Here is a 17,849-nt window from a genome sequence, read left to right as displayed (position 1 = left end):
TGCCTTGTCTTCTTTCTCTGGTACATTGTTTCAGACCTGTTTGTTTTATGACACTAATTCAGAATGCTTACAAAAGAGAAGAGATTGATAGCATTGGAGAATAAAGCTTGCTTTATTTACTAAGTAGAACACTGTATGGAATTTCAACACCCCTTTGACGAATATACCTCAACCCTGAAATGACATGGGGCTAGCTGAAAGTAAGGCAGTTCACTCATCAGGTCATTCAACTAACTGTCTTTTTACAGCCAGTACTGCCAAAAGAGATGGATTACAGCAAGGGTTATGTTTTGCTATACAGGTAACAGTAAGTGTGTGGATAAGTGCATGTATGAACCCTTCATACTCAGTTCATTTGAGGCCAGGATATGTCTACAGTAGGCATTAATTGATGGGGGTTTAGATCACTATGTTACCCCAAGTGGTACTTATTCACTCATTGCTCGGAATATGCCATTGGGTAACTGAAAGAATACATTGGAGCACTGTGCTCAATGAATAGTTATTCCGATTGAAAATAACATGTTTACAAGGAATGTTTCTCACCTGTTCATGTCAGTGAAAGCTGGAATGTACTCCACAGGGGTAAGGCACTAACTCGTCCCACAGTGAATATTTGTGCTTGTTATTCTCAGAGAATAACAAACAGGTAATTTTTTATGTTCTTGCTCCTAAAAGGAAAACAAAAACAAAGTAGAATTTTACAAATGTCCGACTTTGTAGATATATAGCATTTTTAATTACTAAAAATTACTAAATTAATATTGAATTATGCAGTATACGACTAAAGTAGTAAAATAACATGTGTATTTACAGTCACCTGCTCTTCCTAACAAGTAGACCCCAGACAGATTATCTATTTTTTTTTTGTTACAAATTGGTGACTTTTTCAATTGAGGTTTCAATGCATAGATATGATAAAATCTTCAGAACTGGCACCCTCACCCTCACCCTCACTCATATTTTGGTATCCCTTAATAGATAACGGCCTCTTACCACCAATGTAGAATGACTGGGTATGAGATGTTCTCTTCATTTTACCCTGGTTTCTGGTTAAGGACAACACTACTTCAATATTGTATCAGTCTTGGCAGTCACCGCTCATGTTATATATCTTGGCAGAAGATGCCCCCTGAATCAAAATAAACTGTGAATACAACAATGAATTAACATTAAATGCTAACCATAGCCTACAAAAACAATTGCTGAAGGCAAGAGTATGCAAGGTTAGATATAATAACAAGAGAGTAATAGAAGTGAATACGACCCGACACTGATAGAAATTCATCACAACACAACTTCTTTTTTTTACTTGCATACCTCTCAGTGATCAATTCTGTTCAGTTGCTCCTCCTGACGTTCCCATAAACACTGGGCCTCTTTGGACTTGAGATCACATTTTTCGCTCAAAGTCATACACCTGCAAGAGTAAAGTGCAAGGTTTAGTTATGAAAATATCAGACTGACACAGAGAACAAATGACATTGCAAAGAAGACATGAAGATATTTGGTTTCCCAGCTAGAAACTTATTCAATATGTCCTTTTCTGCCTCGGAGCTTAAAGGAAGTACACTGGATGTCAATGGAGCTATGGCAGGAGCTGGATTTCATAAGTATTTTGGCAACATCAATTTGAGAATGTGCCTTTCATGGAATTGTCAACCGTACATACTTGCAGGCTATTACTGTGGTCTGTCTGTGAATTATTTTCAAATGATATCCTACACTGCCTTGCAAAACTCAAATATGGATGATATTTCACAACTTTGACCATAGTAGCTGACACTATTATTAAACACATTTGGTTATAAATCACATCTTGTACTTTGGAATTCAGCACTTTTATAATAGTAATGAATGTGTAAGTTGGGAAGTATAATTTGGTAAAGAAGCAAGCTGTCACTCACATATCTTTGAAGTGGACAGGTACAAGGATGGGAATAATGCATACCAGTATGAGCCATTGTAGGTTTTAAAAGCTGAGCCAACTAAGTGATGCCTGAGTTTTAGACTATTAGCGTCTGAAACGACTATTGACTGTGAGTCTTATTTCCATCTCTGATGTTCTTGGTAACTATAGGTTATTCCAACATATACCACAGCATACCTGTGACAACCTGAAATCAAACAACTTCAGCAGAGCACTTTCCTTCCATACAACACATCTCTGCGTGGCGCACACACACAGTATATGGAATCTAGCTATCCTGAGCCTAGATAATAGTGACAATCTTAACCCTGCAGCATGCAAACTCCTCCAAAACTGTTTGAATATTAACACAAATCCTAGATGCCTTAACATACACCTTTGTATAGTCGATTGTTTTCTTGCATATCCCGAGCTTTAAAATGAATGTAAAACTATATGATGGCTTTCTTTAGTGTCTTCCTGAAGGCATTTTGATGTAACTGACATGACATTTACACACAGAGATTAGGATCATCCAGTTCAGTTGTATATACTGTACATATTAACAGTATATATAAAATAGGGCAGTGCTACCACCCAGTGGTGGTAACAAAAAAACCAAAAAAATGTGGAAATGGTTATTAGAAGTACTGTATATAAAACAGACAACCAACAATGTATGAATATATAACAATTTAGTACATTAGGTAAATAAAAATTTGGATGGGGGGGGATGTAAACTGATATTAAAAGACAATAAAAACATTTTAAAGTTTTTGAGTTTGTTCGCTTCTTTCTAGTACAACTCTACGGCAAGCATTTCAAACCATTTTGTACATTGTTAAGTTTCTGAAATAATTCAAATATATTTTGTTATCTGACAAATTTTTCCAGGGCCACCATCTCATAATGTAATCATCATTTCATAATCCACACATCCAAAATTAGAGTTCCCCAGCTATTACTGTTTGGGGAAACGGGGTATTCTCTGAATCCAGGTTTAGTGTATAGGTTCCTGCAGGAGTTCTATATTGAACCAGTCTCACAATGAACTGCATTCCAAACACAAGCATTAGAGTTTAATACTAAAATTCTGGGTCTACGTAACCTTCTATATTTAAATAAAGTGTAAAAACAATAACTATTTATCTTATAATATATACACACATAGTATAGTGTCAATGAAAACAATTATTCATCACAAACTATGTGGCAGCACACCTGCATGAAATCAAGGGTAATGATCAGCCCTATATAAATAACAGCTGACAGCCTCACAGTGAAAGGGAGAAACCTTCAACTGTTTTGAGAACCCTGTTGGCTGCATTGACCCTGCTTTTGATGACTACCTGATTCTTGTGAACTCTGGAATGACATAACCACTGATTATTGGACAGCCCCTTAAAATAATACTACATCAAAACAGATACAGGTACAATGTCTGGGAAGACTTCAGTCCTTGATCACTTTGATGAGCCAAGTGCAAATGGTACAGTGGGAAACCACCGTGCTACATGTAAACACTGCAGTATATCTGTCTCTAGTTCAACAAGCGCAACCTCCAACTTCAAAAGACTCCTTCAAGTAAGTACATGATGTCATAATTCATAAAAGTCATGTTTTGTGACAAATTAATTACATTAATAAAGAATGTTCAGTATATAATAAACAAGTTTTCTATTTTGCATTTTCAGAGAAAGCACTTTGAGGTCCTGAAGGAGCTTGAAGCCACCATCAGTGCTGTCCAATCTGAGGAGACCTCAGTGGGCAGCCTGACCCTCAAACCATGAAGTGGAAGGCCACCGACACACGTCAAGTGAAGCTGACTGACAGCATTGTTAGTTTCATAGCTAATGATCTCCTCCCCCTGTCTATTGAAGACAAGGGCAGGAGATCATAAAAAATTGTTGCACAGCCCATATATATTGCAGAATCCATATCAGGGATGCTGCATGACAATTTAATTAGTCAAGATAGTGTTATGTGTGCTACAGATGTGTCTAAGGTGTTTCTTTGTATCTAATCTGTATTGATGCCATAGGCCTCAAGGTCAGTGGATGACTAATGCTGATTAGTTGTGTTCACTAGCCAGTGGTGAGATATAGATAGAACGCATGACCAGGGCAGTTGAATACATAAATAGCCTTGACTTTGAATCGTGATGGGCTACACGTCAGCACACTGCATATAAAGTGTCTGGCAAGTGTTTTTAAATAGGCAACTGTTAGTCTGTAAAGCAAAATACAAGCATAGTTAATGCTGTCAAGTAGTATTCCAGGTTTGTTTGTTTTCCAGGCAAAAACCTGTAGGGTCCCAAGACAACCAACATCACTGAAGATTCTGTAAATGAAGTGTTAAGCGTTGCTGACCCAGGGTAATTAATGAATTTCAAAATAGTCATCAAAATGTTTAAAAATATAATGCTGTGATACGAACCACACGGGACACAGCAAAGGTAACATAATGCATTTGTCGTAAACTTTGTAGTGTGTTCTGTAACCCTTTAAGGCAGACCAAATGTAGCAGTGTCTGTTTACAAAATCTGACCTTTTTGTACCATGTGTCCCTTTGGGTGGAAGGACTCCTCACAACAACAGTTCTTTAGGAAAGGCCGTTATCTTTTGTCAGCCCAGTATGCTGCATTATGCCTACTAAAGCCAAAGCCACTTGCACTTCACACAGCCACAATCAGCTGTCAAAAACCTGCCAGGGCTTGTTAATGAAGTACATGCAGAGTGGGTAAACTGGCAGCTCCACATGCCCATACATTGCAACATTCAAGTAATGGTTTCCTTTCAGTTCACTCGCACTCATTGTTAACCCATAATAGACCAGACTGCATGAAAAACACAAAACACAGGGTTCAATTACATTATCCTTCTGAGCTTAAATACATACAAAATCTGCATATACAATCTGAAAATGGAAAACGACTGTGTCTCAAAAGGAGCACAATATGTAGGGACACAAAAATGTGAATAATCGATAAAAAGAATAGCTGTTATATTAGGACATTTCGCACTATAAGTCTTTCAGTTTGATGGAAAAAGGACTGTATATATATATATATATATATATATATATATATATATATATATATATATATATATATATAGAGAGAGAGAGAGAGAGAGAGAGAGAGAGAGAGAGAGAGAGAGAGAGAATAATAGATGGGCTTCAGTGAGTTACAGGAAAATAATTTCATCTCAGGTTTCTGTGACGTCATAAATGGGTTGAGTAATTTTATAAACTGTCACAGAAACCCAAGATGGAATTGTGTTCCTGTAACTCCCTGAAGAGACCCGTCTATTACTTGTTATAATATATGGATACCTTTGTGATGCTAATATTAAAGAAGACGAGGTTCAGCAGTACAGTACTTTTTTTTTTTTGAAACATAGTGTTTCAGTGCTGACAAGGCGTTCTGTGTCATTATCCGTTTCCCCATTTCACTGAGATACGAATGTAGCAGCTTTACATCTTTTTTTTTTTAATGTATTCTCATTTTGAACATTTCTGTCTGTGGGTGTTGTAGAGTGATTGAAAACGAGACATTTTGTGTTTGAATTGAAAGTGATGGTCTCGAGGAGTTGAATGGATCAAGGTTCAAGTATATTTTCCTCTAGAAAAATTATCACTTTTTTACATCACTACTGTGGTATTATGTCTTTTTTTTAGAATGGCCTTCATTCACACACACACACACACACACACACACACACACACACACACACACATATATATATATATATAGCGCTGGAAAAAATTAAGAGACCACTGCAAACATTTCTCCCAAATTCCAAATACAAATATTGTCATTTACAACGTTTATTTGCAGAAAATGACAACTGGTCAAAATAATAAAAAAGATGCAGTGTTGTCAGACCTCGAATAATGCAAAGAAAGTAAGTTGGGGAGCATTGTCAGAGCAGAAGGAAGCAAGTTTTCTTCCAGGACAACCTTGTACTTGGCTTGATTCATGCGTCCTTCACAAAGACAAATCTGCCCGATTCCAGCCTTGCTGAAGCACCCCCAGATGAGACCAATTTTCAGCTTTGCCCAACACCTGGTCATCTAATGGTTAGACGGAGACCTGGAGAGGCCTACAAGCTACAATGTCTCGCAACCACTGTGAAATGTGATGGAGGATCGGTGATGATCTGGGGGTGCTTCAGCAAGGCTGGAATCGGGCAGCTTTGGCATGAATCAAGCCAAGTACAAGGTTGTCCTGGAAGAAAACTTGCTTCCTTCTGTTCTGAAAATGTTCCCCAGCTCTGAGGATTGGTTTTTCCAGCAGGACAATGCTCCATGCCACACAGCCAGGTCAATCAAGGTGTGGATGGAGGACCGCCAGATCAAGACCCTGTCATGGCCAGCCCAATCTCCAGACCTGAACCCCATTGAATACCTCTGGAATGTGATCAAGAGGAAGATGGATGGTCACAAGCCATCAAACAAGCCGAGCTGCTTGAATTTTTGCACCAGGAGTGGCATAAAGTCACCCAACATCAGTGTGAAAGACTGATGGAGAGCATGCCAAGACGCATGAAAGCTGTGCTTGAAAATCAGGGTTATTCCACCAAATATTGATTTCTGAACTCTTCCTAAGTTAAAACATTAGTATTGTGTTGTTTAAAAATGAATATGAACTTATTTTCTTTGCATTATTCGAGGTCTGACAACAGTGCATCTTTTTTGTTATTTTGACCAGTTGTCATTTTCTGCAAATAAACGTTGTAAATGACAATATTTTTATTTGGAATTTGGGAGAAATGTTGTCAGTAGTTTATAGAATAAAACAAAAATGTTCATTTTACCCAAACACATATAAATAGTAAAACCAGAGAAACTGATAATTTTGCAGTGGTCTCTTAATTTTTTCCAGAGGTGTATATATATATGATATATACACATGATAAATATATATATATATATATATATATATATATATATATATATATATATATATATATATATATATATATATATATGATAAATACACATGAAAGTACACATTACACATGAACTGTATTTGAAACCTGTATTTCCCTTTCTGATCGCAGGGGTTTTTAAGCAAATCGGAAACACAGACAACTCCATCCACATATCCATATGCTGTTCATAGGCCTGTATTATCGTACTCCGATGTTTAAGAATGCAGCAACATCTTTCTTTTTCTTGCATGGGGGGAAGGGGGGTGCATTATCCACTGCTTTCAACACCTTACTTTAAAGATTGTGCAGGTTTCTGCTCTGCTTCATGGAAATGGCATTGATGAGTGAGCACTATGGCAACCTGAAATGCATCATAGGATCAGTAGTCCCAAACAGCACTAAAATAGAATACAAAGGTGCTAATCTGGATGGAAGTTAAAACATTTCCCAATATCCTTTGCACTCAGCTGTTCAAACTAGGACAATTTGTTTATCCACATTTTCTTCCCTGGGGGGCTTTCCAATTATTTGCACAAATAGGAAATTTGTGTAACGATAATTTGTATTATAATAATATACAATAAGCTGTATGTGCGTGTGTGGATGTGCGACTATCCATAACCATTCCAAATTCTATGTAAATTATGAACCTATTAATGGAATTTAAAACACACCTGTCAGGGAAATTATATTTAAAAGACATTACTATGTAAATACTACATACTACACTATCTATAAAGTTAATAACATATCTTAGCATATAAAGTATAGCCTAGCATATAAAACCTTTGACAGTGCAAAGCAGGCATGCATGTTCATTCAGAACAAACTGCATGAAAAACTGATAACACTCAATGTTTAATCTTGATGCAGTAAGGCTGGAGCCAGGCCCTTAATCACTTTTCATTCCTGAGCTGTTTGTGTGATCTCAGCACTTCCCTTCTTTGCTACCACTTACCACACATACATCAAGATGCCAGTGTGCCAGCGATGGAGTAACAGGTGCTTTACCAGGTCCAGGTGGCTGGTGCTCGAGTCCCGTTTTTGCCGTCCCTTCACACATTTTCAGTTTGATAGTCACTTGAAAAGACATGATTTTAATTAATGCAAGAACAGCAAAATATACGACCATGTCTTCATGCTTGAGTAATGAAGATCGCCTGGTTGCTATCGATTGAAGGCGGCCTGTCTGTGAGAGAAGTTGCCCAGAGAATTAAATGTTCTGCTTCAACAATCCCACAGCAGTCTATCCAGAGGCTGCTCAGGTCTATGCATCAATGCTGCCAGGATTGTGTTAATGCTCAGGGAGGTCATACCCGATACTAACTTTGTAATGTTTTCATTTTGATAGTGTGTCACGTTTCATACTGAAAACTTACCTTGATTCTTTGATCTGTATTTTTGTTCACATTTTCTATGGTTTTGTTTGATCTGATATTTGATATTTGATTAAATCCATCAGACCAGAGTGTTGCATTTCTTTTGTGCATCAGTATATCTATATGCAAAGTTTAATGGCATTTATCTAAGCACCCAAAACATTTATTTGAAAATTTTCTTTTAAAAAGGACAAGTTATCGTTAACTTTAGGACTATTCGATTTGTTTTTATCAACTCCCCCTTAGTTGAGTTTACAATTTGTTACTTAAATGCATTATTAACTTTAATGACGAACAATACTGACTACTCTAACAAAGCATAAATTATCAAGTACAGCAAATCGTACAATCCAAGCACACGTGTCTTTGTACAACAAAACTATGTTCATTTAAAAATGAAGTTGTCCATAACATATTATAAAGCACTCCTCTTATGCAAATACATACCGTTATCATTAATTATAATATATCAAATTGTAAACCAGTAAGCGTCATAAACAAACCATATAGTAACTAAGTAAAAGCAAAAACATACTTTCTCAATATTTACTGCTCAACACTTCAACTGAAAACTCATGCCTGTCTCCACAGTTCCTGTATGTGGTTGCACCATATGTTTTAAATATTAAAAACAAGCAATACGGTGTTTCAAATGTAACTTGCACAAGCAAGCCGTTAATACAATAAATATTACAATCAATATGCACAACTACTCCTGAATCGGGCCTTTAGCTTCACTGTTTAAAATACTAAACTTAAAATTGCATGCTGCGTTTTTACTTGTATGAAGAGCATCAAAGAAATACGAAACCTGTAGCAAAATTAAGGGAGCAGTAAGTCATTTCTGATGTCTTCCGAATTCTCCTACAGACTGAAAAGCTTCATCTATATCCATCCCGGGTTAATTTGGCAACACCGTTGATAGAACAGCTGCATTGAAGCCCTCAGTACATTGGGACTTCTGTGATTGAGTTGTGTACGTGGATATTTTTATAACGTGAGAGCTAGTGATGAAAAATTGGCTCAGTTGCAGCACTTTTTTGCCACCCAGAAAAAGACAGAGGTGCCGGCTGGTGGTCAACTGTAGAAAGCTAGCACCACTGTTACTTGTGGGACTAAGTACTCATTAAAATATTTTGCATGCATTTGAAGATGGGAATGAACCATGTGTTTAAGTGTGTAAACAGACAATAGGCAACACTTTTCATGTCACTGTAAACTTCATCCTCTGGCCAGGGCACAGTGGAACGGATTTCTCGATGACGCCATAGCATTTGAAAGGTCATGGGGGGGTAGAATCATGTTTGTGAAAGCATCTACAAGGAAAGGAACCGTTCTGGAGAAAAAGCATTGTGATGCTTCAGAGGGGTAATATTCGAGAGTTGTTACTTTCATTCTCAGCTGCACAAAGGGAAGCATAGATGTCATGGGGCTCAGTGGTTCTCTAAGGAATGGTGACATATCTAGAACTGAACCCCCATGCAGACTTGTCACCTTGAATCCGTGCCACGTTGGCTGGTCACAGTGGTCCCACACCCAGTCCCCAGACAGCTGATCCAACAGTGGTGCTGCTTGATTTCCACTGCCCTACATTTAAGAAACCTGATTTCACTGTATTTTTATTGTAAATAATGTGTCAAGAAGTTACCCCAGCAGAGGGGATACTATAGATCATTAACATATACATTCACAGCATACTGGAGTATAATTGGTTATTTAAAACCCGTTTTACCTGAATTTATGAAAAATCAGTAGGGTGCTCCTGAGAGGCGCATCCAGCAAAGGCACTCCACGCGGAGTGCAGGATGTGCCCCATAGCCTGGGGATTGCAGGTTTGAGTCGAGGCTATGTCACAGCTGACCATGACAGGGAGCCCCCAGGGGGCGACGCAAAACTGGCCGAGCGCCACCCGGAGGGCCCAGGTCAGCAGGGGAATCCACGGCTCACCACACATCAGCGACCCCTGCAGCCGATAGGGCGCCCATGGCTCTGCAGTGGAGCCTCCAGATCAGTGCTGTCCTCCGGCACCATAGGTCTGGTGGCCTCGCTGTGGATCCACAGTGCGAAACATGATGGATTGGCAGGAGCATGCCTCTGAGGACCCGTGCCCCAGCATCCGTTCCCCGAGTCGGCAGGGAGCTGCGAGCGGCGAGCCGAGGATACAGATAATAATTGGGCACACCAAACTGGGGAGAAAACCTGGGTAAAAAAAAATTGGAGATGACTAAATTTAAAAAAAGAAAAAAAAAAATACAGTAATTTTTTTTTGGATATCTGCCCTTTTGATGTTTTTTCCACCAGAAATGTAAAAAACAAAACAACAAAAAAAACAAACATATAATTTCTATAAAATTACTTTGTTTCTTTTAATCCCCTGTGGGTACATCTCCTGCCCACATAAGCAGAATAGGGTTTACAGGAAATGCACACCTTATAATCCCCTAGTGTTTTTGCTGGAGCAAGAAATCGATTCCAAAAATCAATTTTTCAGCTCCCTTGGTATTAATGTGCTAAAATGCTTCTGAAATGCATGTCTCATCGCAGCCATTGCTAGATAGAATTCCAGCAGTAATGGTAAAAAAAAAAATCCTTGTTACTAGGAGACCGGGTTAAAACCCTGTTGCTATGGCCTTATGCTCAAGCAGCCTGTGGTATTTAGACAGTTTCTGAAATATAACGTGTAATCCACCAAACGCATATGGAAATATCTACATTAGAAATTTGTTAATAAATAAATAAATAAATAAATAAATAGAGTGGCTATGTATAAAATTAATAGCTAGCTCTTTCACTATCACTGCAAACGCCCTTCATTGGGTTTCACTTTTGTCAGTGAAAACAGAAAACAAGATACGTCTTCTACTATGTCTGTAATTTGACTTTACGTCACAAGGGTATATATATATATATATATATATATATATATATATATATATATATATATATATATATATATACATATATATACATACACACACACACACACACACACACACACACACACATACAGCTCTGGAAAAAATTAAGAGACCACTGCAAAATTATCAGTTTCTCTGGTTTTACTATTTATAGGTATGTGTTAGGGAACATTGTCAGAGCAGAAGGAAGCAAGTTTTCTTCCAGGACAACCTTGTACTTGGCTTGATTCATGCACCCTTCACAAAGACAAATCTGCCCGATTCCAGCCTTGCTGAAGCACCCCCAGATGAGTCCAATTTTCAGCTTTGCCCAACACCTGGTCATCTAATGGTTAGACAGAGACCTGGAGAGACCTACAAGCCACAATGTCTCGCACCCACTGTGAAATGTGGTGGAGGATCGGTGATGATCTGGGGGTGCTTCAGCAAGGCTGGAATTGGGCAGCTTTGGCATGAATCAAGCCAAGTACAAGGTTGTCCTGGAAGAAAACTTGCTTCCTTCTGCTCTGACAATGTTCCCCAACTCTGAGGATTGGTTTTTCCAGCAGGACAATGCTCCATGCCACACAGCCAGGTCAATCAAGGTGTGGATGGAGGACCACCAGATCAAGACCCTGTCATGGCCAGCCCAATCTCCAGACCTGAACCCCATTGAATACCTCTGGAATGTGATCAAGAGGAAGATGGATGGCCACAAGCCATCAAACAAGCCGAGCTGCTTGGATTTTTGCGCCAGGAGTGGCATAAAGTCACCCAACATCAATGTGAAAGACTGATGGAGAGCATGCCAAGACGCATGAAAGCTGTGCTTGAAAATCAGGGTTATTCCACCAAATATTAATTTCTGAACTCTTCCTAAGTTAAAACATTAGTATTGTGTTGTTTAAAAATGAATATGAACTTATTTTCTTTGCATTATTCGAGGTCTGACAACACTGCATCTTTTTTGTTATTTTGACCAGTTGTCATTTTCTGCAAATAAATGCTCTACATGACAATATTTTTATTTGGAATTTGGGTGAAATGTTGTCAGTAGTTTATAGAATAAAACAAAAATGTTCATTTTACCCAAACACATATAAATAGTAAAACCAGAGAAACTGATAATTTTGCAGTGGTTTCTTTAATTTTTTCCAGAGCTGTGTGTGTGTGTGTGTGTGTGTGTGTGTGTGTGTGTATATATATAAGAACAAAGATTGGGAACAAGTATTTTATGTTAGTACTGATATGATAACATGGCACTGCAATGAACTTAACAGCAAGCACCCTTAGACAACACATTTTTGCCACCAATACCTCCTCGTACTAGACTACTGTAATGCAAATGTAAACTATTTGATAATCTGTTAGTGTTGTACAACCACATTGGCTGTTTTCTGAGGAGATTACTCATTTGTTAGTTTATTTTTTACTCCTAGTCGAAATTGCTGTCATTGTCAAGTTTTTATTATAATTTCTAAATTGTTAGTTTCCTAGTATAATGGGCCAGGTTTATAAAGCATTAACATGTCAGTAATTGCACATGTCTTCGATACATTTACTGGGATGCCAATGCTTTATGAATATAGCCTAATATCTCATAACCTGCTTCCAACACCCTGGATTCTCTGCAAATGTCTTTCTAGGTAGTTCCTTCAGTCTAGTTTATATAACAGCTCACTTCAAAGTAAATGAGAATTTATTGAAGTCTTAGATGTGATTAGATTAAGTGTCCTTAGTCAGAGTTTAAAATATCTGCATATAATACACAGTGGACTGCTGCTGTAATAAACCCAGTTACATAAGCACTGCATTCAGTAAAGTTATGAAAAGGCTACAGAAACAGATTTTTGAATCCCCCCCCCCCCCCATTAGTTTGACAGGCAGATAAGAGGATTACTTTTTATTTTTACATTCAATTCAAACAGAATCAAACAGGCACCCACAACATGAAAATTGCAGCTCATATTATAATCCATTTGAACGGAGATCCAGCATGAAACACGCTACAGCATATCCATATCACTGAAATGAAAAATAATACAGTGGGTTGTCAATGGTATGCAGTCAAGAAATAATTGCAGAACAAAGTACTGTAGATGAGCATGTCTCTGTAATGTCCATCACATTTCTATAAATGTATTATGTGTAAATGCTATGCAGAATCCAAAACAGCTTTGCATGATAGATGAGAAAAAAAAGACACCCCTTTAATTGACAAGTAACATCAAGAAAAAAAAAAGAGTTAATTGCCTGACCACGACGTATATCAAAATTATTTCAGAATAGTAAAGAAAGGACAATTAACGTTTCTTCACAATTTGAGATTCTCCAGCTATATGCAAAAATATAAGTGTGACAAAGGATGGACAGACACCACCATATATATCCACAGAATCTTATATTTTCAATAACTAATGTTCATACCCAGTTTCATGGCAATTGGATAAGTGGTTCTCCAGATAAGACCTCAGCTATGTCTTGAGTATGTACAGCTAAAGGGCCAGGCTTGTTTGTATCCATGGTTTTAGAGCTTTTAACCTCATCTCATCTCACTGGCAGGGGACTAGACACAATCTGTAACGGCAGTGTATCACACAACACTGGCTGATGCATGTACATAGGACTGGGTCCATTATATTCACAGTGGATTTCAATACATCAACACAGATGGGTAGTGCCTCCTATTAATCTAGCCCAGTGGCCACATTAATGACTATAAAAATCATTGGGCGCTGTAGATTTGTAGGCTGGGTAAAGTGTCTATTGCTGCTCTGGAAAACTGGATGGGATTTAAAAAACACATAGCATGAGTCGAATTAAATTAAGCTAACCAAACTAATGGAAAAACATGAGAAAGAAGTTAGTCAACATGTTTGTCGTTGATTTTCCGAAGTTTCTTTTAACTGAACTCCTGCTGTTTATTTATTTATTTATTTTTTCTACAAGGGTAAGAGTGGAAATTTGCCTACACATGACAGGCAAAAATGAAATATTTACAACTTTAATAGAACTACCATAGGGTACATTTGTAGAAATGAACTGTTGTATTGTCACTTATTTGTTCCATGTATCGAATCCTATGTAGGCCCACTTCTAAAATGTTCCTACTGTGCATCCTTTTTTTAATGTTAGCAGTATGTTGTTAGCATTACAAAATGAGTTTCATATTTAAAAGACCATAGTGTTTAAACATGGCACTCAAAACTACACAAGTAGGTTCACACAGGATTCGGTACACATGGAAAAAATGAACACGTGACAAGTTCATTTCCATTTGGTAGTTCTGTTGAAGGAGAGACAACTTCCAGAATAAACATTTCATTTTTGGCTGCAACTTGTGGGCAAAACACTTACTCTGACATATATATATATATATATATATATATATATATATATATATATATATATATATATATATATATATATATATATATATATATATATATAAAAATGTATCCTTTAGGAACCTATAAAATCCTTCTTGTAAAAAGGTTTAACATTTTGATTTTTTTTTAATACGGTGCGTCTTTGGATGTTATTGAGGGACGTTCTGTTTTTTTATTTAACAAGTTTCATTTAAGATAAACATTGACGGTGACAACGTCACGTCCCTTGTCCGACTGTAGTTTGGTGCACCGTTGCCATGCACATGCTCAAATATGTCTCAGCAATAGTTCCTATTGTTTTCTGCAGAACCATGCAAGTTCTAATTGGGTACACAGAGTAATGCCTCAGTGAGCTTTTCATTTTTCACAAACTGGAATATATCCACTGCTCTGTCTCTGTCAGAGAAGATGTTAATCCTCAGCAGGGTTCAGTAGCTCTTAAGGCGCAACTCCACACTCCCTTGTAAAAGAATGATTGCCTTTGGCTAGATCTCCTCCGTTCTTGTTTGAAAGCATCCACAGTGGCATTCATTTAAAGGCTTAGGCTGGTAAACCATTCAATCAATCAATCCCAATGAAAGTAAACAATTACATTTCCATCTCACAGTATGTGCAACCATGTTTTGAGTTGATCACTAAATTCATGTTAGATTTTTTCATAACAGGGAAAAAAATGAGTCATTTCTGTTTGGTGACAAATATTGTAGGATTTATTTATGCTGCAGTGTAAAATCTCCCAATACTTCGTACAATAATTAATAATTCGTACAACAATTCGTTCAAAATTTTTGGAACATTGTAAAAATCTGAAAGCTGTGTGATGAGTGATATTCAAAAGGAAAAATGTATAACGACATTGACACACCATTTGGAACCAGAGAGTTGTTCAATAATGTCAGTTGTGAATCACACTTCTGGCAACATTCCTATATTTCTAATACAAGTTGCAGAAGGCCATACATGGTAAATATAAAAGCTAAATGTTTTAATTTTCTTTTGGCAAAGTAACTTAATTTACATATTCAACATTTCATAAATGCTAAAAAAAAAAAAAAAAAAAAAAAAAAAACACTGAAGGATTATCCATCTTAATATTGATGCATTTAAATGATAAAACAAACTCAGCCTTTTAAATTGAATATCACCAACCAAAATGTAATGCTCCTGCTCTATTGCAGACCACTATTTTTTCTTTTTCTGGAGACTCAAAGTGCATGGATATAAAGAACCACCACTGTTAGATTATTAGACCCATTATCACCTAAAATAATCTGTCACTACATTGTGGAGGGAGCCTCATCATCTAAGACAGAGGTGTGGTATGTTGAATTTTATTGACCTTTAAGTGCAATCAATGGACAAATGTCCTTCCCATGTAAAACAGCCCCAACCATCAAAGAAAAATCATCCAGTCTCACCGTGGAACACACCTGCACTCTGAAATTCTAACTGCCGGCTTCATAAAATGATCCATAACGTGACAGTAAACCACCACCACAGACCACAGCTGCTGCAGTGACCAATCCACATTCTTTGACACCAAGCAGACCCGACTAATAACTCTGAGGGCAGCCATACTAGCCAGTCACTTCTTTTCACTTTTAGTTGATATACAGTACAGGGGATTGTACTTGCACATCAACAAATTTATCAATTAAGCAGAAGTAGTGCAAGTTTTTAAAAAATGCATGACAAGTTTACCAGTTTTTACAGGCCACTGCACCAAACAGGAATTTGTTAAGATTACCAAACTGTGTAGAGGCCTGTTTATTAGTTTTAATAAATAAATAAAACTAACTAAAATATGTACACTTTTTGTATTTATGGTAAAATTAAAGGTCGGGTTTACATTTACCAAGATCTGATTCTATGCACAAACAGATTATTATTAATAATAATAATATTTTAAAACCATTCAATAATTAAACACACAAACAACTTAAATGACTTGTGTGTGTGTACACACACACTTTACCCATTATTTTTACAACTATCTTGCAAAATATACACTCAATTGAAATGATAGCTGAACATTTAAATTCTTTTATTCCCTCAAAGTAAAAGCTTTGGTGCATGAATATCAAGTAAAGTATTTATTTTTAAAAAGTGTTCTCACTCAACAGCAGAAGAGTACATTACAGGGATTTGCTAGTTATTTAGACTTTCTACGTCTCAATTTTAAATTGAAACCAGAATATAATTAATTGCATATTAGTATTCACTGCCTTTGTTATATACTGTAATGACAGCAACATTTTGTTTTGCAATTAGCAGGATTCTTACAGTTAACTCAAAACGTCTTGGTATGGGTGTAGTACTGCAAAGAGTATGTACAGTTTTGCACACCCTTTATACATTCCACATTGAGATGACTTTTTCAACATAAGACAGTATAAGAGAAAAGCAAGGCCTTGTATAAACCTAGAATGAATCATGAAACTGAACTGAACTTCACAATCCAGTCTCCCCCTAGGGAAAACACACATATTCATAGTGGAAAGCCAGACTTGTATTTGGTATTCAGAAATCTTAGATCCTAGCTTTGACGTGAACAGATTCACCAGCAAGCAGAGGGTCAGTACTGAGGTTCCTTGCTGAGCTGAGCCAATGAACCACCTTGCAGTTTATATTACAAAATAATAATTGTTAAAAACATTCCCCTGACAATATTACAAGACACTACAAAGTTCCAAGAAGGATCTCCATAGGTAGCAACGAGAAGGAAATTGTATATAAAAAAAGAATGTATTGTTTAAAAGTGAAATACTGGCAAACAAGGCAGTCCTGTACAAATATAGAAAACAAAGGCCATAAGGTTAAAAAAAAACTGTAAACAAAATTCATAAATTCACAAACACACACCGGTTTCAACAGAGTTTGTTTTGCAGCTTACAAAATAAAATAAAAAAAATAAAAAAAAGTTTACATATTATAATTCAGCTTTTCACTTGCGTACTCTGATAAAATGTCACAATACACACTTTGAAACATTTATTTATGTACTAAAAAGCAATTGGTGCAGCTTTTAAATTGCAAAACAGACCCTCCACCAAAAAAATATATATATTAAAAATATGGACTTCTTCAAACAAAGGTGTGCTTAAGTCATTAATCAGGTCCAGGACAAAGTAGAGCAAATTTTATTGTTCATAATTCACTGTATTCAAGAGCGGTCTTCTTCCTTTTTTTATCTTCAGAGATCCATACCGTATCTACAAAAAAGAAAACAAAGAAAAGTAGATTTATAAGATGAATTGTACCCACAGTGCTACAAAAAACACAGGAATTAAAACTATTAACCACCACATATCAGCTTCAGCTTTGAGCTATTCCTAATAGAT

At 36.8% G+C, this 17,849-nt stretch overlaps 1 protein-coding gene across 1 annotated transcript in view; it reads right to left on the bottom strand.

The window, feature by feature from the left end:
• Positions 1-15,195: 15,195 nt before the first annotated feature.
• The window catches only part of LOC121321876 (receptor expression-enhancing protein 3-like), a 47,705-nt gene continuing 45,051 nt past the window's right edge, over positions 15,196-17,849 (bottom strand). Inside the window, exon 8 of the mRNA XM_041261187.1 lies at positions 15,196-17,720. Coding sequence (XP_041117121.1) covers positions 17,649-17,720 — 72 coding nt within the window. The 3' untranslated portion in view covers positions 15,196-17,648. The remainder of the gene's footprint in view (positions 17,721-17,849) is intronic.

This window comes from Polyodon spathula, chromosome 10, assembly GCF_017654505.1.
Source record: "Polyodon spathula isolate WHYD16114869_AA chromosome 10, ASM1765450v1, whole genome shotgun sequence".
Taxonomy (NCBI): domain Eukaryota; kingdom Metazoa; phylum Chordata; class Actinopteri; order Acipenseriformes; family Polyodontidae; genus Polyodon; species Polyodon spathula.
The sequence above is the reverse complement of the archived record's forward strand: the minus strand, read 5'-3'. Positions and strand labels throughout refer to the sequence as shown.